Source organism: Lynx rufus, unplaced genomic scaffold (assembly GCF_022079265.1).
Source record: "Lynx rufus isolate CCGP_SWC_20201006 ecotype Redwood Valley unplaced genomic scaffold, mLynRuf1.p SCAF_3, whole genome shotgun sequence".
In the NCBI taxonomy this organism is placed as follows: domain Eukaryota; kingdom Metazoa; phylum Chordata; class Mammalia; order Carnivora; family Felidae; genus Lynx; species Lynx rufus.
This window is the reverse complement of record NW_025814845.1, coordinates 118357344-118376143: the sequence shown is the minus strand read 5'-3', so window position 1 is coordinate 118376143 and position 18800 is coordinate 118357344. Positions and strand designations below refer to the sequence as shown.

Here is an 18800-nt window from a genome sequence, read left to right as displayed (position 1 = left end):
TTACCTTTAAGAGATCAATGGCTATGTAATCATATGGCAAAAACTCTGAGGAAAACTTTCCTGTTACAAGGAGAAATACAAATAGGTATTTCCTCATTCTCTATTATAGTTAGGAGACTGCTTGGGTAAAAAGAAAAATATTGCAGTAGGAAAGGAAGCTCTGTGTAGCCTCCAGTATAGCAGGCATTCAATAAACCAGAAATGGGAGAACTGGATGCAGAATTTCATACCACTACCTTTGATACATATTCTTCTTACGCTACTTAATTTGTGGAGATAAAACATAAAGTAACATTTTTAGTTAGTAATGTAGAGCTGAGATGTCTCAGCAAATCTGTCTGAGTTTTCCAACTCATCCCTTTTTGTATTCTCTCCACTAACTATGAGCAGACTAGGAAGCAGTTATGAAGACTGAGATTCTTATTTTTTTTTATGAAAGAATGAGTGATTCAAATATATTCAATGAAAGTAATAAGACTGCATATGTGATTTGATTTAGGGAGCCAATTATTATATTTTTCCTACCGAAGCTGTTTCTCTGTCTCTAGTTATTTTTTTCCTACTGAAGCTCTTTCTCTGTCTCTAGTTTGATCTCTGGATTTCTTCTAGAAATTTGTCTTGTCACTCACTGGCAGAGCAGTTTAGTCTGAGATCACAACTGTGTGATCTGTTTAGTATTTTGTAAGCACCAAGAGATCATGCCGTATGTCTTTTCAGTAGCATTTTGGCTCTTTCAATAGTGTATATGTATTTTTTAAATATTTATTTCTATTTGAGAGAGAAAGAGACAGAGACAGAGAGAGAGAGAGAGAGAGAGAGACAGAGAGAACACTAGTGGGGGGTGGACAGAGAGAGAGGAAACAAAGAATCCAAAGTGGGCTCTGTGTTGACAGCAGGGAGCCCGATGCAAAGTTTGAACTCACGAGTTGTGGAATTATGACCTGAGCTGAAGTCGGATGCTTAACCGACTGAGCCACCCAGGTGCCCCTCAATAATAGAGATTTTTAAAAATATTTTCTACTGATAATACTTAACATACAGTGTAATATTAATTTCAAGTGTACAATATACTGAATCAACACTTTCATACATCTCCCTGGTGCTCATCATGGCAAGTGCACTCCTTAACGCCTGTCACCTATTTCACCCATCCCCCTAACTGCATCCCCTCCTGTAACCATCAGTTTGGTCTCTATAGTTAAGAATCTGTTTCTTGGTTTCCCTCTCTCTCTGTCTCTCTCTCTCTGTCTCTCTCTCTCTCTCTCTTTTCCTTTGCTCATCTGTTTTGTTCCTTAAATTCCACGTACAAATGAAACCATAGGAATTTGCCCTTCTCTGACTGACTTATTTCACTTAGCATTATACTCTAGCATCAACCATGTCATTAGAATAGCAAGATTTCATTCTTCTTTATGGCTGAATAATAGTCCATTGTATGAATATATCACATCTTCCTTATCCATTCATCTCTAGATAGACACTTGGGCTGCTTCTATAATTTGGCTGCTAAAAATAATGCTGCTATAAACATAGGGGTGCATGCATATCTTTGAATTAGTATTTTTGTATTCTTTGGGTAAATGCCGAGTAGTGCAATTACTGGTTCATAGGGTAGTTCTATTTTTAACTTTCTGAGGAACTTCCATATTGTTTTTCACAATGGCTGCACCAGTTTGCATTCCCACCAACAATGGAAGAGGATTCCTTTTTCTCCACATCCTCACTTACACTTACTGTTTCTTGTGTTTCAATTTTAGCCATTCTTACAGGTGTGAGGTGATAGCTCATTGTGGTTTTGATTTGCATTTCCCTGATGATGACTGATATTGAGGGTCTTCTCATGTGTCTGTTGGCCATCTATATATCTTCTTTGGAGAAATGTCTGTTCATATACTCTGCCTATTTTTTAATTGGATTATTTGCTTTTTGAGTGTATTTTTTTGGAAAGTATAGAAAAGTCAAAAGAAAGAGTAAAATTACTTATAATCTCCCTCCTCAACAAGACAGTTACTGGTGGCATACTGGTATGGTCTCTTCTAGTTTGTTTTCCCACATGTAATTTACAGCTTTATTTTTTTTTTCTATTATGAACTTAAAAATTCAAAACGGCTTAAGATGGCTAATTCTTCTCTGGACATTAAATGAATGTTCTACAGTGAAAAAAAAAATATCTATGTGTTTGTGGTTCTTTGGAAGTCGTGCCCAATCCAGCAAAGCTAGTCTATTTAAAATATCAGTCTTATAGGAGCACCTTGGTGGTTTAGTCATTGAGTGTCTGACTTGATTTTGGCCCAGGTCATGATCTCATGGTTTGTAGGTTTGGACTCCCCATTGGGCTTTGCACTGACAATGCAGAGCCTCGTTGGGATTCTCTCTCCCTCTCTCTCTGCCCCTCCCCCAGTTTCTTTCTCCTTCTCCAAATAAATAAACTAAACTAAACTAAAATAAAATAAAATAAAATAAAATAATATAAAATATCACTATCATAGGTTATAGCTAAAATTCATGTTCTGTTCACTTCCAAATGCATTTTCTTTCCTTTTGGAAAAAATGCTTTATATCACACACACACACACACACACACACACACACACACACACACACACCACTTTAAATCACACAGGCCCTGTGGAAATAAAGAGTAGGTGTTAATAAAAGCCCTATCCATTATTTTTTTTCTTTTGAACCAGCAACCGGCAATATGTTATTTTCAAGGAGATAACAATTTCATTCTTTGTGCAGATTATAATTTGATTCCTTGAGGGTATATTTTCTTCCACCTATGATTTAGTCTTCCTCAGCCACTCTTAGCTCTCTGCTCAGTTCATATTTGAGCAAATAGAAAGCTAGGTCTGCCAAAACTATGTACCAGGTTTTTCTTCTCCATGTGCATTTCCCCGCATGTAGCCAGCTCCTTGTACAACAACATCAAATCTTAAAGAGTAAGTGGGTTTTATCTCTCACACATTTATAGTTTGGAATAACAAGAAAATAAAATGTGTTTAAATAAATAGTCATGTTGAGACTTGAACATACTGAACAAACTAAATGATTAGGCTTGCAAGGCATTAAACTACATGTGACACGAGGAAATAAAAGGGTTTTTTAACTTGCATACGATCCTAAATGAATTTGTAATGCAGCGTTTCCCTTCTTTATTCTCTTTTTAACTATAGAAAAATAAAATTTGCTTGTAGCACACAAATTCAGAGAATAAAGAAGCATATAAAGTGAAAAGCCTACCTTTTCCCTTATCTCTCCCTAGAATAAACCGATTGGAACAGTAAATGTGTTTCCCTGTGTAATTTCTTCTAGGCATCCAACCAGTTGAATTATCAATGGCTATGACTCAGTCCACAAACTCAGGTTCATGGGAATGTAATGTTCTTGACTTTTCCATAACTAAGTTTTATTTTTCTGACCCCCATTCTGGGTTAAGGCAGAAACTTTCAGACAATTCATAGACTCCAGTCCCTTTATAGATTAAATCATGGTTTGGGCACTTAGTAGCTTTGTAACATTCGTCAAATTGCCTCACCTCAATATAACTAAGTTTCCTCAGTTGTGGTGTGGAAATGTTGCTTGGCTCATAGGGTTGTTCTCAAGATTTGATGACTTCATATACACCAAACATTTTCTAACAGTACCTGGCACATAATGAGGACCTAATAGATATTAGCTATTTTTTTATGAAAAATATATAAACAGGTATATTTTCACTCAGAAAAATGTTTTCACAATGCTTCATTTCAGTTCACGTAGATCTCATTTTTTTCTAAAAGCTATGTAGGATTTTATTTATTGAATGCAGCATTATTATCTAACCAATTCAATATTGATGGTCATTTAGATTATTTCCACTTTTTGCTATAACCACCTGCATCTACAAGATACACCCTTATTTTATATCCCTGAAAATTTGTATTTCTTTTTGATAAACTCCTAAAAGTTCTTAGTTGAGGTGGTTAAATTTTAGAGATGCTGCCATGTTGTTTTCCAAAAAAAGTTGTGTCAATGTGCATAAAATGCCTAATTGCCCACATATTCTCAAGCACTGGGCTTCGGACACCATGTCTGTGTTAAGCCCAGGTTTGGCGCATGAGTCCAGACATACATTTAGAACCATCCAGAAGACAGTTCTGCATTAATGGTATCATCCAAATACTTCAGTGTCAACATATTCAATCATCCCTCAATCCCTTTCCCTCAAACTTCTCTTGAGAATATCTTTTCTAAATAAAAGTCAGCACCATTCACCTAGATGTTCAACCTAGAAAGTGGAAATAAAGTAAAATAAAATCAGTACTATCAGTTCTACCTTCTTATTTTTCAGGAAAGCATTTATTTCAATAATAAATTATGGGTTATGGTAACTCTAACCCATGGAATCACCATGTTTTAAATATTCTACCACCAAATCTCTTAATCATTCTCTCTCCAGGTTGGCTCTCATCCAATCCATTTTTCTCACCTTGGTTGGAGTAATATTTCTAAAAGGCAAATACAATCTTGTGGTTTCATAATGTTGGATATTTCTTAGCTGCTTCTTGCCTAAAGTGTAAAGTTCAAGGTGCCTGATATATTCATGTGTTATCTGGCCCCACTTTCTTCTAAATTTTTGTCTATCACACCCCTTATATGAGCCAGACTGAACTAGCTCACTTTCAGTGCCCCCTGCAAGCTTTCTTTGACCCCTTGGCTAGACCACTTCTACTTGAAGCCTCCCATGTACAATCATCCCTAATTGTCTACCTTCTCCTCTGGACTGTGTGTGCCATGAGGACATGGACTGAGTGTGTCCGGTTTACCACAGACAGTATCCTCAGGAACTAACTTTTGTTGTTGAAGGATTGGTTGCCTGTCATAGGAGTATCTCTCCTCTGCCTGAAGACATCAGTGTGACTGCATCAGGTAACAGAAATATAGGGAATATTTGTGGAACCAGGAAACAGAAATAGAGTCAGGAAACAGAAATAGAAATACAAAACAGATATTTGTAGAAAATATGTCATAAGCTTTAAAAACAGCCATTTTTCAGGGCTGCCTGGGTGGCTCAGTTAAGCATCCAACTCTTGATTTTGGCTTGGGTCATGATCTCACGGTTCAAGAAATCCAGCCCAACTTTGGACTCCACACTGGACATGGAAACCTGCTTGGGATTCTCTCTCTCCCTCTACTGCTCATGTCCTCTATCTCTCTCTCTTTAAAAAAAAAAAGCCATTTTTCAGATTTTAGAATGTTTGCATTTGTTTGCACCTCACTAGGAAGGCAAAATATACTTTTATGTGTTCTGAAAGGACATAGGTGATAAATTTTGTAAAAAATAGCCCAACCTAAAATCTGATTCAACATTTGTAATGCAATAGTGACTTTAACATTTTAGTTGGTGGCATTTTTCCAGTCACCTACCCAAAAGCTTGTGAAGCCAAGTGTGATCTGAAGTGTAGGCAGGAAGCACTGTATGTAGTGTGACAGTTCAGAATTCTTAAAAATTGAATCTTTCCTTTAAAGAAATGACTTTAATTGTAAATGAAAATAAGTTTGTTAAATGACCTAGAATTTATAGTGGTAATAAATTTGGTGAAGAGAAAAGTGTCTAAAATGATAAAATACATCATCAATATTAATTTGAGGTTTTCAGAAAGTCACTGAACTTCTCACCCTCCTTTTTCTTTGTTTGAACTATTGATGTGGCTGATTTCTTTTGAAATCATTACATTGCTAGAAAGAGTGGTTAAAATCTTGAGATTTTAAGGAAAGACTTTTAAAATATATCATTACAATTTCTCAGGAAGATAATTTGACTTTATAATTAAATGTTTTAATTCACAGTTACTAAAATGAGACTTCTGGTTTTATTTGGGAAGAAAAAGTTAATCAACAGAAAGATTGGTACTTAGAAGATAAAATGTGAACTCTAATAAGCAAATTACAGAGAGAAGCTTTTCTTTAAAAAGTAAATATGAAAAAATAATATGGTTTAAGGACTTATTTTCTGTAAATCAGGAGTTGCATTTCTCCTTCATCGTAAACTGAAAAAAATTAAATCATGGCACTATTAGGTCATTTCAACTGGTATGCATTTCATCCAAAGAAGAACTTTTGTACTCAGGTTAAACACTGAATAATTTTCAGCATATTTTTAAAGCTCTCTATTAGGGGTGCCTGGGTGGCTCAGTCGTTTGACCTACCAATTCTTGATTCTGGCTCAGGTCATGATCCTAGGGTAGTGAGATTGAGCCCTGCATTGGGTTCACCTTAAGCATGGAGTCTGCTTAACATTCTTTCTCTCTCTCTCTCTCTCTCTCTCTCTCTCTCTCTCTGTCTCTCTCTCTGTCTCTCTCTCTCTCTCTCTCTTTCTCCCTCCCTCCCTTCCTCCTTCCATCCCTTTCCAACTCTGCCCCTCTCCCCTGCTCATACTGTCCTCTCAAAAATAATAAAATAAAGCTCTCTATTAGTTTAGATATTTAATATCCATTGTCTCAAAGGCAGAAAACAGCAGAAAATAAAATCGTCTACAAGTAAATTCCCAGAAAATAAAAAGCACTATATTTTCCAGAGCTTTATAAGCTAACTATAGAATATCTCATTCTTTGCAAAATTATAGTGAAAGTACTAACTTAGAAAAAAAAAAGGAAAAAGTATGTATGGGATCTATGTCATGGAAAAATCACAAAACTGGCTTGTGTAACATGAGAAAAATACTGTTTTTGCAAAATCTTTATTAGATGGGACTTTGAACAATGCCAGTGTCCTCCCCCATCATGAGGTTTGTATGAATACATAGTTATTGCAATGATCTTGTAGAGGAGAAAGATGGCTTGGCCTGGGGTGATGTCAGCACAGATACAGAAGAGGAGATTGGTTACCAAGATATTTGGGAGGGCTTAGCAATTGTTTGGATTTTGTGTGTTTGTGTGGAGTGGGAGGTAAAAATCCAGAGATATCAAGAAAGACTCCCAAGATTCTGTACGGCACAAGTGGGTATGGTGATGTCATCCATTGTCCTTGACTCAAAAATTCCAAGAGCATAGGGAATCTGGGAGAGAAGGAGAGGGAAGGAAAAGGGGAGGGAAGGAGGGAGAGGAGGGGAGAAGTCAAGAAAGAGGGGAAGGAGGGACATGGAAGGATGAGAGACAGAGAGAGAGAGAGAAATTATATAAGGGTGGGCAGAAAAGGAGCCAAATGTGAAGGAGCCAAATATCAAGTCCTGGCAGTTCATACTGTAGGCTGTGGGACCCACTGGCAGGTTTTTGTCTAAAGATTAACAGGATCAGGTTTGTATTTTGAACCAAGTGTGAAAAAAATGAAGGGTAAATAATTACTCCATTATAATACTAATGAGGAGAAGGAATGGGTGACCATGGCGATAAGAAAATTTGTAAAGAATTTAAATCCAACTGGATTAGTACTTGAGGGAGACTAGGCAGGGTTGAGGGATTCTTAGTACTCTGGTTTATATAATTGGGTAAATGCAAAAGTTTCTGGGAAAAAGAGTAGAGGAAATAAACCATTTGTTTCCATTGCTTAGTTAATAAAGTCAGTTGTATATATTCAATATGAAAAGAAGTTTTGGGAAACAAGAAAATCATTTTGTTGAGTCTGTGCCTTTTTTCCGATTAAAGAATCTTTTAAATGTTAGAACCAACAGGGAATCTCAGAGATCACAAATTCTCCTCTTTACTTTATTGATGAGAATATGGGAGTCCAAAGAGTAAATCACCCATGCAGATAATGACAGAACCAGAGCTAGAAAATTGGACTTCTGTCCCCACTTTTGGGTTCTTCTTCCATGCTTATTCACTATCATGCAATCAGTAGATATTTGATACAAAAGAAATGCTCTTAATAATGAACAGTGTTAGTTCTAGCTAATAATGTAAGTTATAAATGACCTTTCCAGAATTGATTTTGCTGCCCATCAGATAGAAATTTAAGAAAAAAAAAAGTTGGTGCATTCAACTCCTTATGGACTTCAATGAGAACACACTTTTAAAAGGAAATCACTTTACCTGTACAATTACAAAAAATACATGACTTGGTGTGGTGGTTAACCCTCAGATTGATTACTGTTTGAATCTGCCTAAAATTACTCTGTAAAGTAGTCAGTAAAACATATTTCTAAGACTTTAGCTTTATTGGTTCTCTATACATAGCCCTCCCAAATATACCTCAGGAAGCACTTATTTAAGAATATACCTACAATCAAAAAAAAAAATGAAAGAAAAAAAGTAAAATTTTCAAAGGCAATCATAGATTCTATTCATAATCGTAAAATATAAGAAACATCTTGAATGAATGAATAAGCAAACTCTTTGCATCACTAGAGTGATGTGACTATGTAGCATTTCAATTAGTGTGTGGATTATGAGGTATGCAGAGATGTATATAAACACATACCTGGGGGCGCCTGGGTGGCACAGTCGGTTAAGCGTCTGACTTCAGCCGAGTCACGATCTCGCGGTCCGTGAGTTCGAGCCCCGCGTCAGGCTCTGGGCTGATGGCTCAGAGCCTGGAGCCTGTTTCCGATTCTGTGTCTCCCTCTCTCTCTGCCCCTCCCCCGTTCATGCTCTGTCTCTCTCTGTCCCAAAAATAAATAAACGTTGAAAAAAATAAAAACATACCTGAAAGAAAACATGAAATTGTAAATACACAGAGGACATCAATCTAAACGTACAGGTACATGTTTTAGAAAGGATAGTAAGTTTACTGAGAATGGTGCTGATAGATGCAGACAGAGCTCTAATTCTTTTAGGATAGTTTTATTTTCTGTCTCTCCCCTCTTTTATTTAGTTGTAGAATGAGTGAAATGTCTCTATAAAACCTTTTTCCACTTCTCCTTCCAGAAAATGTGGAAAACTAGGTGACATGAAAAAAATCTCCAACTACAAAATAGATGGAAAGTTAGATGCCATGTGACATCCTTTGTCCCAATACCATGTGACATTGCTTGTAAATGAATGTCTGACCTCTCAAGAATGTTTAAGAGCAATAAGACTGAGTAGTTAGTAAACAAGCTCTGAAGCTATAGCTATCCAAAGGATATTTAAGCTTACAAGGTCTTGTGGAAAGAAGACTGAGGTAAAGAAGTTATTTATTCCCTGTTTCTTCTTCTCAGCTACCACCCCTGGCTTGTGGCATTTAGAGGACTGATATCATCATGCTCATCCACCAGTTATCTTGCTGGCTACCTCTGGCCTTTTGCCTTCCTCAATGCATACACACAGTAGCAGTCATTAAATATTTGTTGAAAGCAATTTATTGTGAGATAACTTTCAAATTCATTTTTTAGTCTAACCTGTCTTATAAAATAGAATCATGTATCTTCTCTAATGAGCTTTGTTTTAATTAGAAGATGAGAATGTCTTTAATTATATTTTATTTTAATATTTATAGGCTGTACCTACCATTGTGTGACCAAAGAAAAGATGTTTCCTGTGTTAGTTATTATATTATAATTTTTCCAAATTTAAAGTAGCCCGAATCATGTTCATGAGGTAGTAAAACATAATTAAGAGTTCAAACTGTGTGATAATAAACCTGGGGATGAAACCTTGGTTTTACCACACTAGTTGTGTGATCCAGGATAAGTTACTTAACCTACCCAAGCTTCAACTTCCATATCTGTATGATGAAATAAAATTTGTTCCTCAAAGAGTTGTCGAGATTAAATAAAATAATCTCTACATATTTAGCATAATGCTAATCCTGTAGTGTGGACTCAATGACTATTAACTATTAAAATGAAAGAGATTTGTATTATTAGTGTAAATTTCACAGTATAAAATTTTTTGCTTTATTAGAAACATCTACAAAAACCTTTTTAGGTTTAACAGGGAAAAAAATGAAATGGCTTTTAAATATACTTCTGCTTTCTTGTATTCTTATCCCAGAATTATAATCACTATAATATATATATTATAAACACTATAATATCATATTATGGAAATATTTGCTTACTTGTGCCCAGCTTTATTAAGGTATAGTTGACAAATAAAAACTATGTGTGTGTATATATACATATATATATGTGCACACATGTATACATTTATATATATATATAATGTACTGTATATATATTGTATTACACAATATATATACAATATATACAATAGTACATCATATATTGTATATACAATATAGACGTATATTGTATATACAATATACATATATGTACATATATATGTATATTGTATATAATATTATATATACTATATTGTATATAATATTATATATACTATATTGTATATATTGTATATATATGTATATTGTATATGCACATATATACATATATGTATATATTATGTATGGTATATATTGTACTGCACAATATATATATTGTACTATACTGTATATATTATATATATACTATATACATTTATATATATAAATATATATATAGTACAATACTTGATGTTTTGATATATATATACATAATGAAATTATCACCACAATGAAGTTAATTAATCTACACATCATCTCACATAGTTATTTTCTTTTCTTCTTCTTCATCTTCATCTTCTTCTGCATCTTTGTCTTTGTCTTCTTTTAGTGTATGTGTGGTGAGAACACTTAAGATCTATCCTCTTAGCAAATTTCAAGTATGCAATACAGTATTATTAACTATAATCATGGTGCTGTACATTATATCTCCAGAATTTAGACATCTTGTCTAACCAAAACTTTGTACCCTTTGACTAATAACTCACCATTTCCCTCTCCCTCTAGCCCTGGCAACCACCATTCAACTCTCTGCTTATGTAGTGTAATTTGCATACCCTGGGACTGACCTATTTTAAATGTACAGTTCGATGATTTTTAGTAAATCTATGCAATCATCATCACATTCTAATGTTTAGGACATTTTCATCACCCCCAAAAGGCCCCTCATGCTAATTTGCAGTCAAGGGAACATTTACTTGTGCAGTGTATTTGAGAATGGTTTCCATTTGGGTACCTTATCTTACTCTGTATAAGACATGTGAATGGATAAGGTCCAGGATGGAGTTGAAAAGTTTTTGAGATGAAAGGGAATCGAGGGACCTCGTTTAGGTATTACTCCATTACACCTTCATAGAGGAGTGAACATGAAAATACTGGAAGCCCTACTAGGCACAAATAGAAGTGACCAGACCCTTGGAAATTAGCAAAGGAATCAGGACAAGTATATTTAGGAATAAGTGGAAATAAGCCATGGAAGGAAATGAAATCACATTGGACTGTGTTTATTTAAAGGTCATATAACAGTCCCTGGAGATTTTTATTAGAGCAAGAATAGGGCTAAGGAAAGGTTGTACGTAGAAAAGAGGTCTTAGGGGCACCTGACTGGCTCAGTCGGTTCCTGGGTTCGAGCCCCTGGTTGGGCTTGCTGCTGTCAGCACAGGGCAGGCTTTAGATCCTCTGTCTCCTTCTCTCTCTGCCTCTCATCTCCTCCCACCCCCCACACATGCATGCTATTTCTCAAATATAAATAAACATTAAAAAAAAAGAAAGGTCTTAATGGTTAAGAAATTGCAGATAAGAACTTGTAAACTGAAAAGTGGGATAGTAGGAGCCACTGTGATCAGAGACCATAGGCAAATTTCATTCGAAGGTAAGTTGAGCTGAAATGAATTGTAGGATTTTTTTTTCCTCTTAATTAGTATCACCTGTCACAGAGGTAATAAATGGCAGAATCAAGTGTACTGTTCAAAACAATGATCCTAAAATTTCCATGAAACTAATATTTTTTAAAAAGAGTAGTTTCAAAGATAAGCATTAATTTAGGCTTTGATCATGTAACTAATTTAATTATGTAAGTGAAGTCCATAGGAGGCAAACAAAATCAAATCCCATTTTCCTTAGAGTTCTTTTCTCTAAGTTATAATTCTATCAAAAAATGGAAAGGATGCATGGGGGAAAGCAGAGAGGTATGTTTTTACCTTCTACAATTTCATGAAGCACATTGTTAAACCCCGTGAAGCCAAAAGGGTATATATATTCAAGTGCACTAAGGTGTAAATTTTCATTTATTATCCACATAGTTTTCTTCTCAGTTAGAACTGAGAGAATGTCTATCCCTCCCTCTGGATTCAAAGATCATTTTTTTACAAGTAGTGCTTGAGTTGGGAAAAAAAAATAAGTGGAAATAGTCCTCAGGTTTTTCTCTGGAGATTTAGTTCTGCCACAGGAGCAGAGGCACATTATTGTATAGCATTTTTCCCTCTATGTTCCTCAATCCTGATCCTCTTCTGCCTCTGCCTCTCTTCCCTGATCTTTTCCTTCCCTTTTTTTCTCCTTGACTGTTCATCATCTCTAACCTATACTCTTCCACGACTCTATTTACCAAAATAGTGGCTTGGTTGGGCAAATGGGTTAAGGAGTGGAGGTTGCAGGGGCATGGAGGAGGAAAGGCACAGATAAGTGGCAGAGCAAGTCCCAGGATCTGGGTGTGGGCAGGAAGCTAAAGAAGCACTTGCTTTATTTCTCTCTCCTCACCTGTCCCCTGCCTCCTTCAACCCTAGGCATAAGCCCAGAATTTCAATGTCTTAGAGTAAGGGCAGAGATGGGAAAACCAATTTTTAGGTAGAAGATGATAGGGGGTTGCACCAGGGATGTTGCAATGAGTGTGGAAATAAGTGATTGAATTCTTTTTTTTTTTTTTTAATTTTTTTTCAACGTTTATTTATTTTTGGGACAGAGAGAGACAGAGCATGAACGGGGGAGGGGCAGAGAGAGAGGGAGACACAGAATCGGAAACAGGCTCCAGGCTCTGAGCCATCAGCCCAGAGCCTGACGCGGGGCTCGAACCCACGGACCGCGAGATCGTGACCTGGCTGAAGTCAGACGCTTAACCGACTGCGCCACCCAGGCGCCCCAAATTCTTTTTTTTTTAATGTTAATTTATTTTTGAGATAGAGAGAGACAAAGCATGAATGGGGGAGGGTCAGAGAGAGAGGGAGACACAGAATCCGAAGCAGGCTCCAGACTCTGAGCCATCAGCACAGAGCCCAACTCGGGCCTCGAACTCACAGACCGTGAGATCATGACATGAGCCGAAGTTGGACGCTTAACCGACTGAGCCACTCAGGCGCCCCAAGAATTCTGCATATGTTTTGAAGGAAATAGCAGAAATTTTCTGGGGAAAAAAAAAAGAAAAGAAAAAAAAAAGAAAAAGGTAAAAGAGGAAGAGAATAGACATACATCACATCGAACGGACTTGCCATGAACTAAGATGGGGAAGCGTGTAGAAAGAGCTGGTTATTGAGAATGAGGAGCAGATAGGGAGTTCAGTTTGGGACATGATAAATTGGAGCTGTCAAGAGGAGAGCTTTTGTTTTTAATTAGAGTTCAGGGAAAAAGGTCTAGGCTAGAGATGTGAACTTGGGAATCTTCACAACTGAAGTATTTAAACCACAAGATTAAATGAAATTACTTAGGAAGGGCCTGGGGACTAAAAAAAGGAAGTGCCCTAAGAAGTGAGCTTTGGAAGGTGCCGACACTGCAAGGTGGGGAGATAAGGAGGACCAGGAAAAAAGCGACCGAGGTGGAATAAACGTAAGAGGATATGATCCTGTTTTGGTTGAATTTTGGTTAGCAATTAGAGTTTATGAATATGAATGTTATTTCACTGAGTGCTTTATTTTACTTTACACCTCCCAAATATGACTTCTCTGGTAACAACACGTACATGCCTCTATGAGTTATGGGGAGGTGTTCTAATTAAACTGATAATAATTAAATAGATACATATTAAAGTGTGTCTATATACAGATAATGCACTTTTGTCCACTGTTTCATCAGTAGAAAAATATTACAAAATTAATTTCAATTTTCATTATCCATGATTTGCTATATCACTTACATCCCATAAAGTATTTTTTGTCCAAGCACATACTTTGTCTTTCTTCTGGTTTTGTCTGATTGATAGTTGATTCAAGTGTTTGGATTCAGTTTCAATTTCAGACCACTATAAAATAGAGTTTAGCTATATACTTTTTATCTCGATAATTAAATTATACTCATAACTTCCCATTTAAAAAGCTATAACTATTAAAATATATGACATGTTTAAAGAGTAAGGCACTGAATAGGTAGAGGAAATTTATGTATACGTAAAATTATTTTGTGGGTGGCGATATTTTTTTTCCCATACCATAGTATTTCACCCTGGACATTAACATTGGCTTTATTGTGGAAAATGAATCTTTCTGCCTCAGTAGGTAAGATGCTCATCATTAGGTGACCTAATTGGGAGCATCAATAACTGCTATGTAACTTTGCTCCAGTGGAGACTGACTTATGAGGAGGGAGAAGGAGTTATGATAATGTCCTACCACCGGGGAGATTGGGGGAGGAAAGGATGAGGAAAGCCGGTATGCTGGGAAGGAAAAGATGAAGGAATGGTGGGGAAAAGTGAGGGGAGGCAGCACTGGTAATGAGAAAGGACCAAAACAACTGGTGCTAGATATAAAGACGGAGTACAAAGATAGCCTTGGAAAGGGTATCATGGAAATTAGAATAAATTAAGAATAAGGAACTTGGAGCTAAGAATAAGAAAAAGAACCTTTATTATTAAGGTCACTGTGTAGCAAGGTCAAGGGGTGTAGAGGGGATTCACAGCCAAACCAATGGCAGCGGTGTCTCTAAAAGTGCTCAGTTGGGGTGCCTGGGTGGCTCAGTGGGTTGAGCATCTGACTCTTGGTTTCTGCTCAGGGCATCATCTCACAGTTTGTGATTTCAAGTCCCGAGTTGGACTCTGGGCTAATAGTGCTAAGCTTGCTTGGGATTCTCTCTCTCTGCCTCTCTCTCTGCCCCTCCCCTGTTCTCTCTATCTCTCTCTCTCTCTCTCTCTCTCTCTCTCTCTTAAATAAATAAAACCTTTTTAAAAAATAAAATAGAAGTGCTCGTCTGTGTCTCTGCATCAGGATTTTCACCGAGATGGTTTTTACAAATGCCACAACCCACTGAGGCAGAATCTCAGTGTTGCCAGGAAATCTGCATTTTTTAAGCAAATGCCCAGACCCTCTCCTCATCTGCAAGTGAATTGTATGCCTGCTCAAATTTAAGGACCACTGAACTAGCAATAGTGGAAAGAACATGTGAGAAATAAATCTGGAAAAGGTATGTAGTAGACTCAACTGGAGAGGAGAGTCTAAAATAATTTGCAAAGCAAGAAATATGTGGAAAACAATAATGAAATTAGATAACATTCAGCAATAAAGTAACAGTGAACTGGCAGGGAAGTATGATATGAGTAAAGAAGGGAGACACTGGGGACAGGAGTCAAAAAGAATGCATGGGAGTAAATTAGGAGAAGCAAGAATGACCCACTCAGGGAGGACAGTTATGTGAAGAGGAAGATGGAAGTCTACACATGGCCTCCAGAGCTCTGCTTTCCAAGAGGTAAGCCGTGCGAGGCCTGTCAGTACCCAGAAGATGACACCAGAAAGCAAATTATGACAGAAGAGCAGATCTGTGTAAAGGGACCACCAAGCAGCTACTACACATTGCTTTCCATGTCAGGCCTGTAGTTAAGTCTCTCTCCACTGTTAGAGGTGCTGGGTATCAAACATCATCCCCATCCCGGTGACACACTAATATCTTAAGATAATCATTTTCTTTGCAAAAATAACACAGAGTTGTTTGATTTCCTACGGATTGTTTTGGATTGAACTTTGTATCCCATCTGAGTACAGATGAGTAAGGGAGACATCCCAGTTCGTGATTTTTGTTAGAGGTCTTAACACATTCCTGCTTGAGATCAGATGAGTTGGAAAGAGTTCTAGATAATTGGCAGGGACAACTGTTTTCTTTCTCTTCCTCACCATTGTTCTTTACCATTTGCTTTAATTTGCATTGAAATATGTACAATAAGTAGTTAAGTCATGTTTTATTTTTAAACTCTCACTTCTGAAATTTAAAAGTCTGTTAGTATAAAATTAAGAGCCAATTCTTCTGTGACACACACTAGCGATGTGTTTCTTAGCCTTCACAAACATGTACCCCTCATCAAATTCTTATCCTAGCTTCTGAATAGTCTAAGCAACCAAGGATTTTTCTTTTAATCATTGAGATCAATCAATCAATCAATCAATGATATGAATAGTCATTATATGTTTACAAAAGGAGTGTTGTCTTCCTGAAGAAACTGGTACTTAAAAATCATTAGCGTGAATGGAAAGGGAGAGTGCTCCCAAGATGTTAGTTTTTCTAACAGATTCTCATATTTCTAAATAAGAAATGGAATTCTGAGAATTTTAACAATTTAACTTGTAAACGTAAAGAAAATAATAAATACTCAACACAGAATGCAGGATGTATGAAAAGTGCTTTGACAGTTGACTGCGGGAGGATGCAAACAAGTTCTGTGAACTTCCCTCTTTTTTTTTTTTTTTTTTTTTTTCTTGTTTGGCTAGTATTTGTTGGGTTTATTTCTTTCCCTGCTGGAATGCCTCCTTTGTCTTTCCTAATCCAAAGTTTCCTTCCTTTTGTGGAATCCTTACCCCCATAGTATGCTTGACTAATTCTTAGATGATGATTATAAAAGTCAGATATTCCTCAGTTGGTAATCAATTTTAAATTTTGTTTTTTACAAGTTAAATGAGAAACTACTAGGAACAAAATGGGTAGAGACAAAATAGCATAATGAAATTTTTATGCTATAAATATTTTTTCTATCCAATAAAATTCTCCATATGCCCACTTGGCATTAATTTGTTTTCTCCCCATTTCTCAGCTATTAAAGTTTACTAACCCTGCCCTACGTATCACAGGGGTGGGGGGAATATAGGTAGTAGTTATTGAATGCTTGCTCTGTATCAGGCACTATTTTAGGCATTTCACATGAATTATGATCAGTCTTACCCACCTCTTAGAAGTTTTGTATATTTATTCCTAATTTCCTGAAGAGGAAACTGAAGCTTGCCTAAGATCACCTAGCTACAAGGGAGCAGAGCCAGGATTTATATTCAGATTGGCCTGAATATAAAGGCTTATACTTCTCACTTGGATACTAATGTGACTTCAAGTTTTCTAGTGATTAACAATAATTTGTTTTGAATATTAATACCTGACATATGTAATTATAAAGAATCTTCCTGGCGGTTGAGCAGAACTGAATTTATTTCACTTAAAAATCTTAGGGTCACCTGGATGGCTCAGTCGGTAAGGGTCCAACTTCAGCTCAGGTCATGATCTCAAGGTTCATGAGTTTGAGCCCACATCAGGCTCTGTGCTGACAGCTCAAAAGCCTTGAGCTTGCTTCGGATTCTGTGTCTCCCTCTCTCTCTCTCTCTGCCCCTATCCTACTCACATTCCATCTCATTCTTTCTCAAAAATAAATAAACATTTAAAAATTTCAAAAAAAAAAACTACAAAAAAAATCTTGGTCTTGAAATTGTCTTGGTTATTTTACCTAAAAAAACTCTTAGGACATCGTAAACTTCTCTTAGAATAGTTCTTATCTGTTCAAAAGGAAGTCATGCTATTTGGAGTTCTGTTTCTCATTTGCCATCTGGTACTGAGAGCTGCAAATTCTTTCTACTTTTTGTGTAACTTGCCTTTATCTTTGTTGTTCCAGTACTGGATACCAGTTTATTTACTATTCACCCGAAAACACAGCCAAAGCAAAAGAAGTTCTCAGCAACATCAATCAACTACAACCTCTGATAGCAACCCATGCGGACCTCCTGCTTAATTCTGCAAGCCAGCATTCTCCAGACAGCCTGAAGAATTCTTTAAAGATGCTTTCAGAAAAAGTAAGATCCAAATCACTACTACAGTGGGGAAAATGAAATACCCAAATCCCCATTGGTGTTGCTTTCTGCATACATTGCCTTTCACAGCATCTGGAAATGTAAAATAGACTAGGTTAAAAAGTAAGCTTCAAAGTATTGCCACAGGATCAAAATGAATTGGCCTCATTCTCTTGTCAAATCTTACTGAGCATTAATTTTTTTTTTTTTATGTAGGAAATGAAACCTGTTATTGGCTGATATATATTTTCTTTTTTTCTTGACATCTTTCATTTTCTTTGGCTCATGGTCTTATTAAGTGAGTTGAATTAGATTTTAAAAATTATTTTCCTCTGGTGATCAACTAATTTTTATGCATATGAAGCTATACATTTGAATAGGAATGTCACCTCATTTGAAAGTACCACTTTGGGGGCGCCTGGGTGGCGCAGTCGGTTAAGCGTCCGACTTCAGCCAGGTCACGATCTTGCGGTCCGTGAGTTCGAGCCCCGCGTCGGGCTCTGGGCTGATGGCTCGGAGCCTGGAGCCTGTTTCCGATTCTGTGTCTCCCTCTCTCTCTGCCCCTCCCCCATTCATGCTCTGTCTCTCTCTGTCCCAAAAATAAATAAAAATGTAAAAAAAAAAAAAAAAAAAAGAAAGTACCACTTTGATGTGGATTCTTATCAGTGGCATGGGGTAATTCCTCTGCTTTGGTTTGCTTTCTACAACACTATCTACTGGGAGAAGGTTTTAAATATTTCCAAAAATACTAGCTCTTGTTTGTAATGTAGTGGGACCTAAGCCGAATTTTTCTTTCAAAGGTGACTTCCCCCAGTATATACAAAGAGAAGAAGTAGTCTGGCATAAGGTAAATCATCAACATCAACTTTCATAACTAATTAGGGCAGCTGAAAAGTACAGAGAGAACCAAGATTGAAAAGACAAATTGCAGCTTGATTTTAAATGTAAAACCGGGTGTCCTGGAGTCCAATTCCAATACACTTATCCTTAACCTTCACATTCTGAGGACATCTTGCAGTTTATTATGAGATACTTCCAATAAATATGCCCTTGAAGAAACTGAGA

At 36.6% G+C, this 18800-nt stretch overlaps 1 protein-coding gene across 3 annotated transcripts in view; it reads left to right on the top strand.

Moving 5' to 3' along the window:
- The window catches only part of INPP4B (inositol polyphosphate-4-phosphatase type II B), a 763493-nt gene that overhangs the window by 613415 nt on the left and 131278 nt on the right, over positions 1–18800 (top strand). For all 3 annotated transcript variants that reach the window (XM_047091642.1, XM_047091644.1, XM_047091643.1), the window contains one exon: positions 17561–17738. In XM_047091642.1, coding sequence (XP_046947598.1) covers positions 17561–17738 — 178 coding nt within the window. The remainder of the gene's footprint in view (positions 1–17560; positions 17739–18800) is intronic.